At 35.2% G+C, this 17405-nt stretch overlaps 3 protein-coding genes across 8 annotated transcripts; 1 reads left to right on the plus strand and 2 right to left on the minus strand.

The window, feature by feature from the left end:
• Positions 1-3288: 3288 nt before the first annotated feature.
• On the plus strand, positions 3289-11275 carry LOC143367639 (uncharacterized). Of its 6 annotated transcripts, XM_076809685.1 has the most exons (13): positions 3295-3520; positions 3579-3720; positions 5728-5902; positions 6017-6195; positions 6362-6471; positions 6543-6668; positions 6738-6903; positions 7265-7522; positions 7602-7745; positions 7822-7961; positions 8022-8150; positions 8238-8411; positions 8530-11275. In XM_076809685.1, exons 3-13 carry the CDS (start codon positions 5748-5750, stop codon positions 8770-8772), a joined length of 1824 nt encoding a protein of 607 aa, XP_076665800.1. In that variant the 5' UTR covers positions 3295-3520; positions 3579-3720; positions 5728-5747; the 3' UTR covers positions 8773-11275. The 6 variants fall into 6 exon arrangements, with proteins under 6 accessions (XP_076665779.1, XP_076665800.1, XP_076665810.1 ...); XM_076809664.1 differs by lacking the exon at positions 3579-3720 and having other exon boundaries at positions 3289-3520; XM_076809695.1 differs by having other exon boundaries at positions 3295-3720.
• A 504-nt stretch (positions 11276-11779) lies between these two features.
• On the minus strand, positions 11780-12953 carry Smb (small ribonucleoprotein particle protein SmB). The gene is made up of 3 exons (XM_076809719.1): positions 12770-12953; positions 12043-12577; positions 11780-11957 (listed from the first exon to the last, which is right to left on the minus strand). Exons 1-3 carry the CDS (start codon positions 12770-12772, stop codon positions 11842-11844), a joined length of 654 nt encoding a protein of 217 aa, XP_076665834.1. The 5' UTR covers positions 12773-12953; the 3' UTR covers positions 11780-11841.
• A 906-nt stretch (positions 12954-13859) lies between these two features.
• Tert (telomerase reverse transcriptase) lies at positions 13860-17391 on the minus strand. Its single transcript, XM_076809733.1, has 10 exons — positions 17257-17391; positions 16975-17165; positions 16336-16898; positions 15931-16256; positions 15652-15845; positions 15321-15574; positions 14859-15052; positions 14550-14774; positions 14226-14476; positions 13860-14139 (listed from the first exon to the last, which is right to left on the minus strand). The coding sequence occupies exons 1-10, from the start codon at positions 17310-17312 to the stop codon at positions 14003-14005; spliced, it is 2391 nt and encodes a 796-aa protein (XP_076665848.1). The 5' UTR covers positions 17313-17391; the 3' UTR covers positions 13860-14002.
• Between the last annotated feature and the right edge of the window lie 14 nt (positions 17392-17405).

A 17405-nucleotide genomic window follows, 5' to 3' on the forward strand; every position in this document is an offset into this window, starting at 1 on the left:
TGCTCATTCCCCTTTGGACATATACATATTAGAGCTTTGCCCTGTAAAAGAATAGAAAATTCAAGGACAACCAAGGAATTGTTCTCTTTGTGGGGGAAATAATTTCATACTGTCAAACATAAATTTGAAGAAGGGCGGGTAAATGGAAAGTGTGTATGCACTGTGCAGTGTATGTAACAGCAGCGAAAGGACTGGAGTAGTGGGCGGATATGAAGAAATTGAACATAGCTGAGATCGTATTTTTAAAATCTTTAGTATGTAAGGCTACTTAAAAGTGCAGTCAAAGAGAGTATAAAGAACGTACTTTCACACTGATTAATAAATAATTGTAGAAGATGTGACGATATATATAAATCTCGCGCGGCACAAATATTATTAGATTTTTAACATAAGGGTTTTGTGCATACATTTTACGGCTTCGCCAGAGTTCTCTGAAGTTATGTTTTAAGTCTCGTAACGATCTGTTGATATTTACTCAAGTTATCGTAATTTATGTTTAAAGAAATAATGCTTTTGGACGATGAAAAATTTTTCGATCATAATTTTTACCTTGAATAGTAATGATTGGATAAACAAACTGTAAATAGTAAAAATGTGTGTCGTGGCGAGCTTTACAACGCTGTATTTTTTAAAATTCAGTTTAACAACATTTAATTTTCCAATCTTTCTTAGCGTTTGGACAATAATTTTTCCCATTTTCGAGAGCTAGTCCCCTTATTGCATCCGAGCCTTCAATTTAATGTTTGGAATGACAGAAACGTTGCAGAAATAATTCCTGTAATATTGTAGAAACATTTTCCTGCAATATTGCACAGGGGCGACCATAGGAATATTCCTGCAAAGTCTCGGCGATTTTTCGTGCACAATTCCGAATCTTGCACTGTAAGATTCTTAAAACATTCCTGCAATGTTATGTGTTATATGGATTGTTAATCTATTTTGACTTTTCGGTTTTTATCTGCAGACAAATACTGTTTCGTCACGAGAATCGTGACGGTATACATCAATCATAGACATGCGCCACTAACATGCAGTTAAGTCCGCAAACTTGAAACGCGACGGATGAAGACCGCCGTGAAAACTCCCCGTGTGTGTCCAGCTAATATTCTTCTACGAAAAATTCCTGCCGAACAAATGAATGATTTTTCAGAGTATAAATATATAATATAAAATATAGTATGTACAGTAAAAAAAATTGATACATTTCCCCAAATACGACTTCTCTTCCCTTTAAATTTAAAAATAAGTTTTCTACTTTCTGCGGAAACATAATTCCCATTATCAACTTTTTTTATCTTCTATTTATATACCTTATCGAAAAGTACGGAAACAAATATTTTTTCCATGAATTGTGTATTTGTTTAATTAGATATCAATCGAGGGAATCAAGATTATTTCGGAGAAATAACATGAAATTTACAGTGGTTCACTTGTTGGCGTATGAATATCACAATAGTCTTATTTGTATCTATGGGACAACAAAAAATTATTTGCGACGATCGCAACAAAGTTAAAATTCAAGGTCAAATGTTTCTATGTTTCTATGAGTTCTAAAAAGGTACAAAAAATTGCGCCAAATATAACAATAGCTATTTATACAAACGAAAAATGTATTAAATAATATTAAGCAGATATGTTTTTATTTTATACAAATAAATATTTCAATACCAATAAATATTTGATTCAAAACACTTGGTGCTGCGAAACCGAAGAGGAGTGGCAGTCACTGCGCGCATGCGTATTTGTTTCTACAATCTTCCATTATTTGAATTTCTCTATTCCCAATAGAGAAACTCGGCTAATACAATTTAATCAAGAGTAATAAAAACAATTAATTCTCTAAGGATTACCACTGCCACTTTTCTACGTTATTATTTCGAAGGAACTTCATCTCATGTTGTTTTTAATACAAATGTATAATTATATACTTATTACCTACCGGAAATGTTCTTCGAATATTGTTCTCGAATATCTCGGAATGACACGTTTTACGTAATCTGTCAATTTTTAGGCAAACATAAACATAATCTCATCCTTAGGCACACATCTCTCCGAGCGTTTTGTTTACAATTAGTGATATATATATAATATTTCAGATTTTAAATGGCAAGTTAATATCATCTTCATTTTCGCTTTTGTGGCGGTCTCAATTGACGTTGCCGCGCTCCACCAGAGGGCCACTAGGCGCTCCACGCCCTAGTCATCCTCTAGGCAGTGATCGGAACAATGTGTATCGTCGCTGATTGGTTGCCGCGATTTGGAGCAAAAGCGGAAGTAAACAGAGAAAGAAACTGTAAAGAAGAAAGAGACAGAAATACTGATAGAAAGAGACAGAAAGAGAGAGAGAAATACTGATAGAAAGAGATAGACAAACGTTTAGGTTATGTTATTTCTGGTTTTGCTCCAAAATGGCTGCGGTTATACCGATCACTCCCTAGAGGATCACTACCACGCCCTACGCACTCTCGCGAGTGGTCACACACCACTCCTTCCGTATAAATACCCTTTCTGTCAAAGTACCTCACACCCCCAGCGTCTGAGGCAGGGTCTACCAGGACAGCCTCCAGTGAGTCAGTATGAATTGGTACGAATCCTCTGACAGACTCAAGACGAATCGCACATTCCTTTTCATTTGGTGACCCCTTTCCTTTCCTCCAATCAGGTCACTAAACTTTCATCAGACGAATCACAGCTGCTGATTTCATTATTACTATTACTTAATAGTATCGCGGTTATTGTAAACAACGTTTCTTTGTCCATTGTAGCATCCATTTTGATTTAGCATGAAACGCAGGAAAAAGCATTCCGTTTTCAAGACCGCATGAACCGCAGTTACGAATCGGAACGATACGAATGCGTGCAGCGACTGCACTGCGATCTATGCACTCACTGCGTGAATCGTGATTGGGGGAACCTATACTTCTCTCTCTCTCTCGCACCTGTTGGTGACACTTTTGAGCATTCAATGAAATTAGAGTTATATGCTTTAAGGGCGGTATTCTCAGTCGCGACTTATTCTTAAGCAAATGCTTAAGCATTCGGCATCCTTTACTAGCTACTAGGTTAGTAGGGGATGCCGCATGCTTAAGCATTTGCTTAAGAATAAGTAGCGACTGAGAATACCGCCCTAAGCCTATTACATTCGTGTGATCCGATTCAAACTTCGCGCCTCTTGAGTTTATGCTAGACGCCACTAGGCGAGAATCGCGATAAATATGCCTAGTAGTTCAGGTTAAGTAACATATACAAATAATTAGAAATATCTGCCGATCTCACTAGTAATAGTAGTGCCAACATTGTAAGGAAAAACAGTTACACAAAAGTAATTATACGATAACTTCATCTTGTCCATCATCAACTTACCATACTGTCAACGAAACGTCGAAAATGTGGAAAAAGCGTACGGATGGTGATAAAATCTTGTCGCGTTTATTATAACGATTAAATCATGCAATCATGTGGCCGATTAAGCTCGAAATGATGACCCGCGACGAATGCAGAAAATGTTTACGATGTTTGGGTAAGGTTATGTTTCGTATAATTGTTTTCTCACCACGGTAACATTCAACTTTTTACAGCCCACAAACTAATTATACACGTTGAAAATGTATCTGAAATTTTAAAACATGCATTAAATATCATAGTGCGCGAGATTTCCGTCATTGAGAAATAGAAAATGGAAACCCGAAGGACTGCATTCGATTATCATTATTTGTAAACGTAATTAATATTTATCAGTATTGTATGAAAATGTATCTTTTTGTTATTAAAGCTGACTAGAATACCATAAACCGCTTTCTTATTTTTAATGATATTTTCGTTCTTACTCATATACGTTTTGTCGAAAATGTTTCATTCTGCGGGTATATAAAAGCAATTACGTTTGCGCGTTGTACGGCATTCTGTCGAGGCTGGCAAAGGGAATTATTGGGCATTTTAACATTTTCTTCGCTTCAGAACTCTCAATTAAATTTCTGTAATCATACGTTAGCTCTTAGAGCTGTAGAAAACGAATAGATATCATTGGCTAGAATACGAATAGAAATCCTTCATTAAACTTTGGTATAATACGAATAAAAAGAATAAAAAAAAAATTGTTCTTTGGGAAAATGAGCGACTGTTGCTCTTACGCCTAATATTTTATCTCTGTTAATACAATGAAAACTGCCTAAAAGAAATGATAATAATAAAATATTAAAATAATACATTCTTTGCACAGCCATGTATTTGAGAATAACTATTTTATAATTTCATGATAATTTATCATATTCTTAGTAACAATTATAATGTGTAGTCGTATAAAATTTCATTGAGTATTCCAAGTATTATGTATTATTTTTATAGGTAATTATTTAGAAGTTTTCCATCCTCACCGATTTCAATGATTTTTGGATATGTCGTCGGGGACACGATTCGGGACAACTTTTTCCTATACGTGTTACCGCCGTCCAACCTTCGTTTCCGAGATATTCGCGAATAACTGCTGCTGCTACTACGCAATGTATTCAGCATGGAACAAAACAAATGAAAACTTCTTTTGACTTATTCCGACGGAACGCATTCTACTGTCCAACTTGTCCCGGGTATTAGTATGGTTGGGGCTAGATTAGCGCGGGGGCACGTACCCGCTCGAGGGTGCGTAAAGCATGATAGCGAACCGATATGAATCGGAGTGTTGACGGGCATCCGCAAGTTTCTGGTTCAAATCTCTAAACTCGCATCAGTTCGCTATCCTGCTTTACGCGCCCCCCCGGCACTAATCTAGCCCCAACCAATACTAATACCCGGGACAAGTTGGAAAGTGGAATGCGTTGCGTCGGAATAAATCAACAGAAGTTTCTCGCAAATATCTCGAAAACGAAGATCCTGCGGCGGTAACATGTATAGGAAAAAGTTGTTCGGAATCTTGATCTTGATAACATATCCAGAAATCATTGAAATCAGTGAGGATGGAAAACTTCTAAATAACTACCTTTTTATATTTTGTGCAGGCTGAGTCCAGAGGAGACAGAATATGTGAATTTCTTTCTTTCATTTGAAGATACAAAGGAATGCATATAACAATGTTTAGATGCTTCAAAGGGGCAAACATGGTACACAGAATTCTTTTGTATCAAAATCGTTTCGTTTTTCCAAGTTAATAGGCTCGTCGATGTTTTTTTTTAGTTCTTATCCACCGTGTACTACAATTGCCGTACCTCAATACGACCTTAAAATGGCAGTGAATTTAGAATTAAACAATATAATGTTTGAAGTATAAAGTTTGTTTTCTTGAGTTTCCAGATTTCATCAATAATATAATGTTTACCATCGTGGATAAACATAGAAACCATCATTTGGAAGGAATACTTATTGTTGGATGTCCAAAGTAATTGATTTGCTGGTAAATATCTTGCGACATGTTACTCAGAGGGAGAAATAATCAATATAAGCTTCCTTCCTTCCGAGTATTCCTTTTAACTGATGAGTAATATTGATAAACATACATTTGGTTGTTTACTTGCATTGCGAAATATTCTATCCGTGGTGGAATTTGATAACTCGGAAGAAAATGATCTTGAAAGAAAGAAACTTCTGTTCATCATGTTCGTGCCTTCAGAGGTTCTAGGTATTGTTATATTTACATTTCTTTATATCCTTAAATTCAGGAGAGCTTTTCATGTGCTCTGTTTCTCATGACTCTTCCTGTCTCGTTCACACAGTGAATACGGTTCTTGTTTAATATAGAATTAGACGCTTACGGAAGTATGGTGTCCGTCTTACGCGCTCAAGGCCCCCTCACTAGTGAGAAGCAAAAATTATTGCAAGAGCTGGCTAAAGTTTTACATATTTCTAACGAAAGACACCGTGCTGAGGTACGAAGAGCCGTTAACGATGAAAAGCTAGCGACGATAGCTGAGCAGTAAGTGCTAGTATACGAAAATACATAAAGGCTAATAAAATAAAGGCTGCTTGAAGTAAAACAGTTTCTTTTCTTTTCATATCGTTTGGATAATAATGAACCGTTCTGACGCAGATTAAACGGTCCAAACACTGGCACAGATTGGACCATCGAAGGTCGCCGGGCTATTCCACTTTTGCCAAGATTGAAGACACGATCTGCTTTCACAACATTAGCGAATAGCTTGTCTCTCGTGACGGCGGCGGCGAACAAAAGGAATCTTCCTGTTCATGAGAGAACAGAGGATGCAAAAGGTTTTAAGGAAAACTATTATCTATTTTGGTAAATGTGTGGTTTTAGTTTATGTAAAATAGTGTACAGCAGTAGAACTGTAAGTTAAGGAAGTCGAACGGTTAAGCATTTCTTGGCATATTGTTTAGAGAAACGGATATTTCATTACTCGCATGTTTGTTTCAATAGATATTAGATGCGAATCTCCGGTGAAGTTAAAAGTGCAAGAAATTTTGCATAGCAATAATGAACTCTCACCCAATGAAGAGGCGCTTAGCGATGGAAATGTTTCGAACGAGGTAACGCTTATACGTCGCAAAAATATTTTCTAATCTATTTCAGTTACTTTATTCCGTGCAATACATTTTAGGGCACTAAATCGGATAAAAACAAGGATGCAAATAGTCAAAGCAATAATTGTGATGTCAGTGAAAAGTGTACTGTATCCGGGAAACGTAAGCCTTCATCTCCACTCGAAGCCCTACATCCGAACAAGGTACTTCTAATAAGTGCACATAATTTACATCACTTCTACTTAGCAGAAAGCTAATGCCGTATTATACAGGTTCTAGTAGTGTCTGCGAACTCAATTGGAGCACTAAATCATGATACCGGTGAAAAAGGATCGCTTGATAATACGATTCATTTATCGAGGGTGGCGACGAATTCATTACAGCCCCAAAATGTTACAATAATACCACTTAATATTAATTGCGGGGAAAGCAGCTCAGGTTGCTATACTTTTAATCTTAATATATTTTTAACAGGACCGTTCCTGGCGGGGGTGCAGAAAGTGCCCCCGCACCCGGGCGGCCAAACCTAGCGGGCCGCGGGCCGTTTATTATATGTGAAATTTTGATTAGTAAGAATAATAATCGAAACTTTTTTCCATGATAACTGTTTAAAATTACGTATGTATAGATATAAAAGTAAACACTGCATATTAAATTCTTAATTAAAGAATATTGAATTAATAAGAGCGGCAATATTGTTTTTGCACCTGAGCGGCCAAAACCCAGGAACGGCCCTGATTTTTAATATACTTTATGAACGGATACTAAAACGTTTCAATTATGTTAAACTCGCAATCAGATGCCAAGGAATCGAGGGTACAAGAAAATACTAATAATCATTCGGCAGTTCCATCTGGTAATTTTGTGAATGCTGTGATCCCAATGGGTACAACGACAAGTATTACGAAAACAAAGGGAAAAGTAATTGCAGCCCAGAATAAATCTAACGCGAAAATTGGGGCAACAGTTCTAATGTCCAGCAATGTGTCGTCTGTGTCAGGAAATAACTTCCAACCCGATGCACACGTGCCGGATACATCGACACAAGATAGTTTAAGTAAGAAACAGCGCAATACAGTTTTTCTAATACTTGCGAATATATCTGCTAATTAGCTACGTTTTCCGCGTTATTGTAGATTCTAAAATTTCACCTACACCTTATAGTTTAGAAAAGGTATCAAACTCCGAGAATTCGAATTCAACACTTAGCAGCACAAAGCGTGTTGTACCTGCGATACATTCTAGTGTAAAACCTCCAGTAACGAAAACCTTTACTTCAAGTAAATGTCATTATTACTTAATTAAATATTAACTGGAAACATATCCAGAGTTGGCTTACCTTCCAATTGTTCATAGGTAATTCACATCGACTAATGACTGTATGTCCTGGCACCACTGTATCCAATGGACCAGGGCCACCTCCAGCTAAGCAAACAGCAGGATTAACTTGTAAAAAATTGCCTACAACGCTCAATAGTCAAACCACTGCCAAAATGGTACGTTTTTGAATGAAAGGGACTATCGAGATGAATTATTTGACATTTGTTGCATTTCAGGGTTGTACGCTAAATTCTAATAAAACTGTAAATATATCTCATCCTAATACAAAACTAGGATCTAAAACAAATGTGATTGTTATACAAAAGGGTCAAACCAAGGGTGTGACGCTGTCTCATGCAGGCAAGGTACATAGATGTTCCATCTGTGGAATAATAATCGTCATTGTGTTTCGTGTTCCGAATGTAAGATGCAGGTAATTTTGCACGTTTTAGGAAGTGTTAGGGAAAGTAATAATGGGTGGAAAGAATTTGTGTGTTACGAGTCAACATAATGCATCTATCAATGTTCTGCCTCGCCATATTACATTAAACAATGGAGATCAAGCTGTAACCATGTTATCAACGACAAATTCATCTCATACAGAATCTGTAACATCCAATATAAAGGTAATGACTTGGAATATATTCAACCAATTTTATTAACATTTTTAGTGTAGTCATACTTACATCGTGTAACATAATTGGATGTTAAATAATCATCAAGCCGGTTCTTTTCATTTTTCAGTCTGGTAACACCATTATGTTCAATCTTCGACAAGACCTTCTGGAGAAAAATAAAGATTTGTCTCATCTCCTCGAATCGTCTAATGTCCTTACCTCAGAATCTAAGACTGTGATACAAAATATGCATGCTCGTCTTTCGAAGGAACCAAGTAACAGTGATTTACATGTACAGGATAAAGAGATAGCCGTAACGACCGATGCTGTAATCGCTGCTGTTAAAGATGAGACACACAGGTCAGTTTGAAATCATCCAAAGTGACGCTATGAAATTGTTACATTAAAAAGTGCATGTAATGTCGACAACTAATCTCATGTAATTACTTTGAAAAAAAAACTTTTGTAAATTGTTCGTTGTAAATTAATAACGTATTTTATGTACAAGATATTTCGAGAATGGAAATATATCCAAGAAACGTACGTTTCTTGAATTAGAATTAAATGTTCTCTGTAAACTGAAATATTTCTTTCATCGGTAGTGCAAAAGTGAAACGGAGACATTTTGTTTTTCACTAAAGGAATTTTTAAATTCTTAAATTTTTCACGTCTTGCGAAACATCTTGTATATATATTTTTTATTGCAAATGCTACCGATAAATTAATATTTCTCTCTCGTAAGAAAGGCAGAAACAAATGTTTCGTATGGAGATCTTTATTTAACAAATTCCATAAATCATGAAATTTTAAGAAGAAGCGAAGAAACACTCTTGAGCTAATCTGCGAGTACGTATCGTGCATTTGAAATTAACGAAATTCTGTCTAACAGTTTTATAGTGCTGTTTATTTTAATAATATATATTCTACTGCTTAAATTGTTTCCAATCATTAGGATTTCTATACATTGTCTCATAGATATTTTTTTACAAATTTTGTAATTTCTATTTTATTTTATGCGAATAAGAGTAGGGTAACAAAAGGATGGGGCCGTAACGAAAATTCAGAATTAGATTTTGCGAAATGTTAATACCCAGTGGAGAATCGTACTGAAATTGATAATTTGCTATAATTCATAATGAAAACATTAGATATACTGACTTAGACAGGAAAAAAAATTGGATGTATTCCACACAACACGAATAATACAATATATGCCTGTGTATTTAATCTTAAAAAGATTTTAGTTCTTTCAGACGAATTAATGGTTTTCTTCTTTCTTAAATCAGTCCTTTACGAAAGAGACCTTAAATCATTGTGGAAGATTGTGCAATAATCTGTTTGAAAATGTATAAGTCAGTATGACTGATTAATTTACGTCTGGCACGTGCCAAATTTTTAAGGGCTCATAATTCACTCTATGGAACAAACATATTGATATTAGGAATATTACAAATTTTTTAATATAACATATAAGTAGAGGACATGTACAATGATATATTGAAATTCACCTTACCGTGTTTACTCAATGTTGAACTTACAAAAATGGTGAGGAAAAGATGGTGATCTGAAAACTGACCCCTTCGGCATCGTACAAATATTAATAAACTGTATATTTTTTCAAAGGACTACTATTAGAAAAATTCATTTATGCTTAGCGCAGTGTTTCCCAACCTTCTTTGCGCCATGCCTCATCTAAGGCTTTCTAAAATTCTTATGCCCCCTATGTAACATATACATAATTTTTAATATTAAAAAATTGAATTGGTCACTGAAGAAACTTAAATGATAGGTTTTAGGAAGAAATTACTAGGAAATTGTTGAGGAAACACAGTAAGTAAATTTCCAGAACATATAATGGAGAACTGAAATTAAAGTACGAAATAATTTTGACGAAAGATTTTTCTATATTATTTTAATTATTAGTAATTATTTATCATTTACAGGAGATCCTCGCGCTTGATGCATGCTGCAAAGAGATTTTATGTTACGTTTCAATCTAGTTAGCTTCAGTCTCAAGTCTCTCCGTTGTGTTGTATCCAGCAGATTTCTTTTTTTTAGCAGCAAATCATTTATGGCACTAAATTCGCATTCAGCTAAATATGAAGATGGAAACGGTAACAATAGTTTTCTTGCACATTTGGTTGAATTTGGATATTTGATTTCTGTTTCCTCACAAAGCCATGCTATCGCTCCTTTTATATTAAATAAAGTTTTAACTGACTCATCATTTTGCATTTCTGCGAGTTCCTCTTGGATTTAAGTCTTAAACTCTGGACGAGTCGATTTTCGAATTGCCCCCCTTAACAATCAAATTGACCCCCTGTGGGGCGTGCGCTCCAAGTTGGGAAACACTGGCTTAGCGTAATACCTTCTACATATTTTAGAGTATACTAGGTACGCTACTTTTACATTTGTTAATGCAAGTTCGTATTCAAATAAGGATCGTTACATTTTTTACAAAATACTGCCTATTTACGTATATTGTCAAGTGTAGTTAAGAATATATAGGATTGTTAGGTTCTATATTTTGTATCGTTGCAACTGAATAGAGCACGCTGAACAGAGTATTGTACATATAATGTTTAATGGTGATATGCGAAAAGATCTATTTCTCTGATACTGACTATTTACTTTCGTTTCGCATTACCGAAGATCTGTAAATATGCATGAGGTAACTGAGACTTTCTACAAGCCAGATAGAGTAATGAGTAACATTTATAGGCGCAATATTACTTTAATTATTTCTTGCGAATGTTGGAACAGTCATGTTATACTCTATTTGACTAGATTGTTAAGTTAATCTGATGTACATAAACCGAAAACTTTTGTAGTTATAAATATGTACATACACTCTTGTTTAACCCAAAAGAAAATTACCTTGTTTTTCTATGGAAAATGCATAAATTTAAAGGAAAAATAATGACAGTCTTCTAAATGATAAACTGCCTGTAGGAGTCGCTCAAAAGGTAGCAGTAAATTATTTATGTAACTTTACGACTTCAGCTATTCCATTGCCGATAGTAACCGAATTGAAGTGATGAATATTATACTTTTTAATAACTCAAAGTCAGGTAAAAATTAAAATATTTTTGCTCCATTACTAATAAAACTTTCCATGGAATAACTGAAATACGGAAAATACATTTATATGAAGTATCAACTGTTCTCATTTTCATTATCTGTAAATAATTACTCGATACAGTTAAATCTATTGAATGGAAAATGTTGCAGTTAACATTAGAATTTGTTGTCATATACATGTATAATTATGTTACTGCCAATTATTATAACTGTTTTATAAAGTCAAATTTTCATACTTCTTTTCCATCTGTTCAAATTATTCTAGGTATTCTTTATGTATTAATGAAAAGAAGATATTACAATTACAAAAGAGACCTTTATTAATACCAAATACCGTAGTATAATACTTTAAAAAATATTAATAAGGACGAGGAGGTGGTCCACCCCGCATCATGCCAGGAGGTGGACCTCTCATTCCTGGTGGTCCCATTGGCGGGCCTCCACGTCCCATGGGTGGCATTCCTGGTGGCATACCTGTAATTGAATAAAAGAGGAGTTTCGACTCATGAATAATAATACAAAATGAAGAGAGGATAGCACGAAACTTGTGAACAATTACCCATCATTCCTGGTGGTGGACCCATCATTCCGGGTGGGGGACCTCCAACTGGCATACGTGGAGGACCGCCAGGGTGCATCTGTGGTGGCGCAGAAACTTGACCCCTGCCTCCTGGTGTCATTATCTGCTGCGACGGGCCACCGACACCTCTAACGGGTCCTTGCAGTCCAGCAGGTACTCCAGTGACGTTCGCTGGCATTCCACGACCAGCAGCACGGCCCATACCAGGTCCCGGAGCAGCCCCAGGAATAGGTACTCTAGGTAACCCTTCTTCTGGAGGTGGAGGGCCTTCTACAGTTAAAGAAACAATGTTCTCTCCCCTTAATAGCACAAAGCCCAGTACACGTTTGTCCTCTCTTTCTGGCTGCTTCGTATTCTTTGGCTTGATCTTACGAAATTCTTCGCAATCTCCAAGTATAAGGTTCATATGCTTATCGAAAGCTTTGAATGTGCCTATGAATGTTCTTGAATCTTGCAGAATAATTCTTATTCTGTAATTGATATGCTGCAGCATCTTATTGTTCTTACCGATCGTCTGAAAAGAAAATAAGTACAATTTATTTCATTTAACTTTATTCTAGTTTCTTATAACGAAAAGTGCAGTTTAAAAATTGAAAACATTTAAGGAACAATGTATTAATAACTTTTTCAGTTAAATTACAAGGTTATGATAACAATATATTCTGCGTGCATGAATAATATATACATGCTAGTGCATTTCGTTTACCATTTTGATTGGTTTCCTTTCAACAGATAAACATCAAAAACAGATTATTGTTTTGTAATTGCTTTGTGAATTGTTCACAAGCATAAAAAGTATAATCGTTTGCCGGTTGCGGTGGATTAAACGCTACAGTTGGCTAACATAACCTCTCTACATAAACAGATGGCACTGCTGTAGGCTGCCATAGTAAAAACAAAATCTATCATATATAGTGGGTGCGTTCAGCAGATTAAACTAGTGATGGCGATATACAGTATCGGAATATCGATACTTTCCAACGAATACATCGATACTTTGTATCGATACTTAATGTAACGATATATTGCTGTATCGATAATTAACCATGAATATCGATATCGATACAACTGCACCGCAGCACGGACGCGGACACCCGGGACCATAGCATATATAGAGGGAGCGTAAGCTGAGGGGGGTGTAAGATTCGCGGTAAGGGGAGCGATACAGGCAAATCGGGTAACGCAGTGGTTATGCATGCTGAATGCTTCCGAAGCTAACCCGACGTGCCTGTATCGGACCTCTGCCTTTTCCCCTCCAAGCCTAACGTTCCCCTCGCCGATAGTCCCAGCTTCTGCTCCATCTATATATGTCTATGCCCGGGATACCACGCCGACGCCATCGGTATTCAGCATGTGTGAACTAAATAAATGATTTTTTGGTATATTAATATTTTCATTTTTGGATTCCATTTCTAATTTAAGTATCGATACCAATGATAATATGTTAGTCGCATCGGTGATATCGATACTTCGTCTCCGATATATCTGTTGTATCGAAACTTGGACTGTCAATACGTATCGATACGAAATATCGATACATGTAGGGATGTATCGCCATCACTAGACTAAACCCTGGCGTACGGCACACGGATAGAGGGACGGGTATATTGCGTGGGTGCGGTACAGGCGCTAGGAGGGTGTACGCTCGGTCGTGGAGTGGGGGTAGCGCCCGTGGGCAAAAACCTCCAAATAGCACACGTCGTCTATAAACCGTCTTTAAAACGTCTTCAGACGTCTTGAAAGTCTGAAAGACATCTTAAAGACAGCTTATAGACGACGTGTGCTATCTGGGCCATAGACATTGCATACATATTGTAATTCTGTTTCAAAATGATATATACGAAAATACAAAAGTAATGTACTATGTTTAAATTTGTAATATACTTATAATATTTAACGACGTTAAGACAGCTGCATATTTACAGCCTCAATAGGTCCTTTAACTTTTACAAGCATTTATAAAATATGTTCCTAAAATATTGTAATTTTTAAAAACCTTTTTATAAGACATCCAGAGAATCCACAGAATCTTTTTGTTCCATGCACGTACACCTGACTCTTTCATATCCTCTTCGGCTAAAACAAAGAATTGATACTGTATTTATTATATGCACGAGCACATAAAGGATACTTTTTCATTATTATGAATAAATTAGCAGTACATTTTAAAAGAATTTTTATAACGTGTCTCGCAATCTTTTTATTGCTCAGTTTAATAATCTTCACTATATTTTTGATATTCTTGTGTACATCATTAAATAATTCTTGTATTAAAATGCGAGCCCGTTTTGCTTGCATTAAACATGTCTTCTCTAATATTTTTATTATAGTTGTTTTAGAGTTAATCGCACGATCCAGGACAACTTTTGTTAATTTCAAACGTGTTACATTACACAGCCGCTTTCTGAAGAGTCTACAAAAATTTGGAATTGAAATTTATAGCAAAATAATATAATATTCAAGGCATGGATAAAACAGTTACTTACTCTAGGGGAGTTACGTCCTGTTTCGAAAAAAATGATATTAAGTAACGTATATCTGTAGTTACATCTGCAGGTTCTACCTCTAAGGTATCACAATTGATTTTGTAACCAATGTAAGTAATACTGTTCATAGCTGTATTTCCATTGCAGGCAATATTGCTCTGTGTTTTTAATTCATTAAATCGACAATTATACTGTGGAATGCCTGTCTTTGTTAATTGTAAAAACCTATTGTGCAGAGTTTACGAAGTAATCAAATTTACGCAGCACTTCTACAAACTTTTCAATGAAATAAGAAAATTCATATCTTACTGTTTTGCAAGCATTTCATTTCCAGTACCATATAAAATATCATCCACGTATCTTATAACGTTACCAGAGTTCAAGAATACTGACATTTCTTTATTTAATACAAAGTTATAGTATATCTCTGATAAAATAGGTGATAGCATTGTACCCTGAACAAGTCCTTTCCCTACAGTATAAATCTTTTTGCGTATTTGTACCTGCCAATTATAAAATAACACTTTAAATAGTGCACACAGTTAGTACCCACTGTATTCTGTCTGTAAAGAATGTTAAGAAAATTTAACGCTTTCATAATCTCAGCCTCAAAGTGTGAATCTACATGCATGTCTGGAGACACAACAGCTTCCTCAATGATTAATGGAGTTCGTCATATGTTATTAGACTTAAATGTTATTAATACATTCGTAGTCTCCTGATTCATATCAGAATAATATTAATAATATTTTTCTTCAAATTATCACATACCCTTTGAGAAAAGATGCATCTCCAAATCCTTTCCAACAACCAACTTTTCTGTACACATTGAGACTGTTTATGGCTTATACATGAATACAATGTACCAGGTCTCAGCGGTAATAGCAAATTTGGATCAGAAAAATACTGTTTGTAGCATAAAGTATCAAAATTCATGCGCCTTTCGTTTTTTACTGCATAAAATCTGAGTACCAAAGTTTCGGGAAGCTTTCTACAAAATGACTCTATAATATCATACAGCTGACCTAAACGTAACATTTTCTAATTATTTTTATACACATTCTTTGTATACGCGAAAGAATTAAACATCAAAACATTATACCCTGCACGATGGAACCAAATGCATCTATTACGTCACAAGATACGAAGTGCAATTTTTCGCTCTTCGAATTCTGTTTATATTGAATAGTTCTCTTCCAATCCTCTTGAAAATTAGGTGATTGATATTCTGTGATATGCAATTGTTTTAGAAATTTAAAAACGATATATAGATCATTCTGCACATCTGTCTTATACCTAATACATAAGAAGATATACGATAAAAACTTAGTAAATCTGAATTTGTACTAAATCTGCTGCAGCATTAAATTGTTCTACTTACTGAGGCATAAATATAGGTCGCACACTGGAATGTTTCGGGAGTAATTTATAGATACCAATTGGTGGGCTCCATTGATTGTATTCAACATTGGGTTGCAAAGCATTTGAATGTATCTTTTTCTTAATAAATTTTTTTTGAACCCTGTACCAATCCGACCGTGCAATATATAGCCTTTCGTTATTAGATGTAGAAAGCGATGTTACATGAAATTGAATACGCAGTATTTTTATAAGGAATCCAGTGAAGAACCACTTCACCACCTTTGCTATAATAAGCCACTGGGTCTTTCTACTTTGTACATTTCTTAACCATATAATACTGGTGATCTAAAATGGAAAGATTGCATTAGAAAAATTGGTTTCCATCATGATATAATTAATTTCGTGAAATGAACACGGTACATACATCTAGCTTCTCGATATATGGCGATAAATTGAAGGATTTAGAACGTGGGCTGCTTAAAAGGTGAAACGTGGCTTTCTTAATTTTCTTAAGATTTCTTAATTTACCAAACATTTTCAGTGGAACTACTTTAGCCAATATAAGATTGAAGAATGATTTTAATTGTTTCATGGTAACTTCATACTTGAACTTTAATTCTCGATCAGGTTTTTGTTTCGAATTTAAGTGCTTCAAAACGCTAGAATAATGGAATCGTTTATGTCGCTTTTGCAGCGTTTCTAAAATGGAAGAAATAAATGGAGTAGAAACTTCGTAATCAACGATAACAGTATCTTTCATAGTTTCTTTTAAGATGAATTCATATATCTCCTTTCCGTTTTTGGCTGTGTTTAAAATATAGTCTCTGGGACATGAATGAATTGTAGAACTTGGTAAAATAGGCGATGTGTCATATAAGACAATTTGTAGTTTTAGATTAGCGAGGAATAAACGATGAGTAATATTCGTCGTATCTCTACAAAAGTTTTCCTCCCTGTTTTTGAAAGGCTTACATTGCCCCGACGATCCTAAAATAATAATTTAATTTTCTAAATTATATTAAAGTACTAGCAACATCAGAAAATGTATAACAAGGTATAATACTTTTGCAATAGCGTTTCTTATGATTTGAAACTTTCGAAGATCTGTGATTCTGTATTTCTTTCACTCGATTATCTACTTTGAATTCGCATCTCTCATTGATGTCTATGCATTCTGTTAGGACATTAACATTAGGCGCCATAAAAGCACCACATTTATTCTGTTCCAGCAGTATTTTATGACGTGCACAATACCTAATTTAAAACAGAAAGTGCAGAATGTAACATTTTAGAGGTACAAAAATTTAATTACAATAACGAAGATATGTTGATAAAAGATACAAACTGTTGAAACTCTGAACCAAACGCGTTTTTAACACTTTCTGCGATACAATTCTCCATTATCTAATCTTTATTTTAACAAAATAAATTTAGAAACATAACTTTGTTAGAAGAATATCAATGGTTCGTAATGTTTTCGACACAATGAAAATG

This window comes from Andrena cerasifolii, chromosome 1 (genome assembly GCF_050908995.1).
Source record: "Andrena cerasifolii isolate SP2316 chromosome 1, iyAndCera1_principal, whole genome shotgun sequence".
Classification (NCBI taxonomy): Eukaryota; Metazoa; Arthropoda; class Insecta; order Hymenoptera; family Andrenidae; genus Andrena; species Andrena cerasifolii.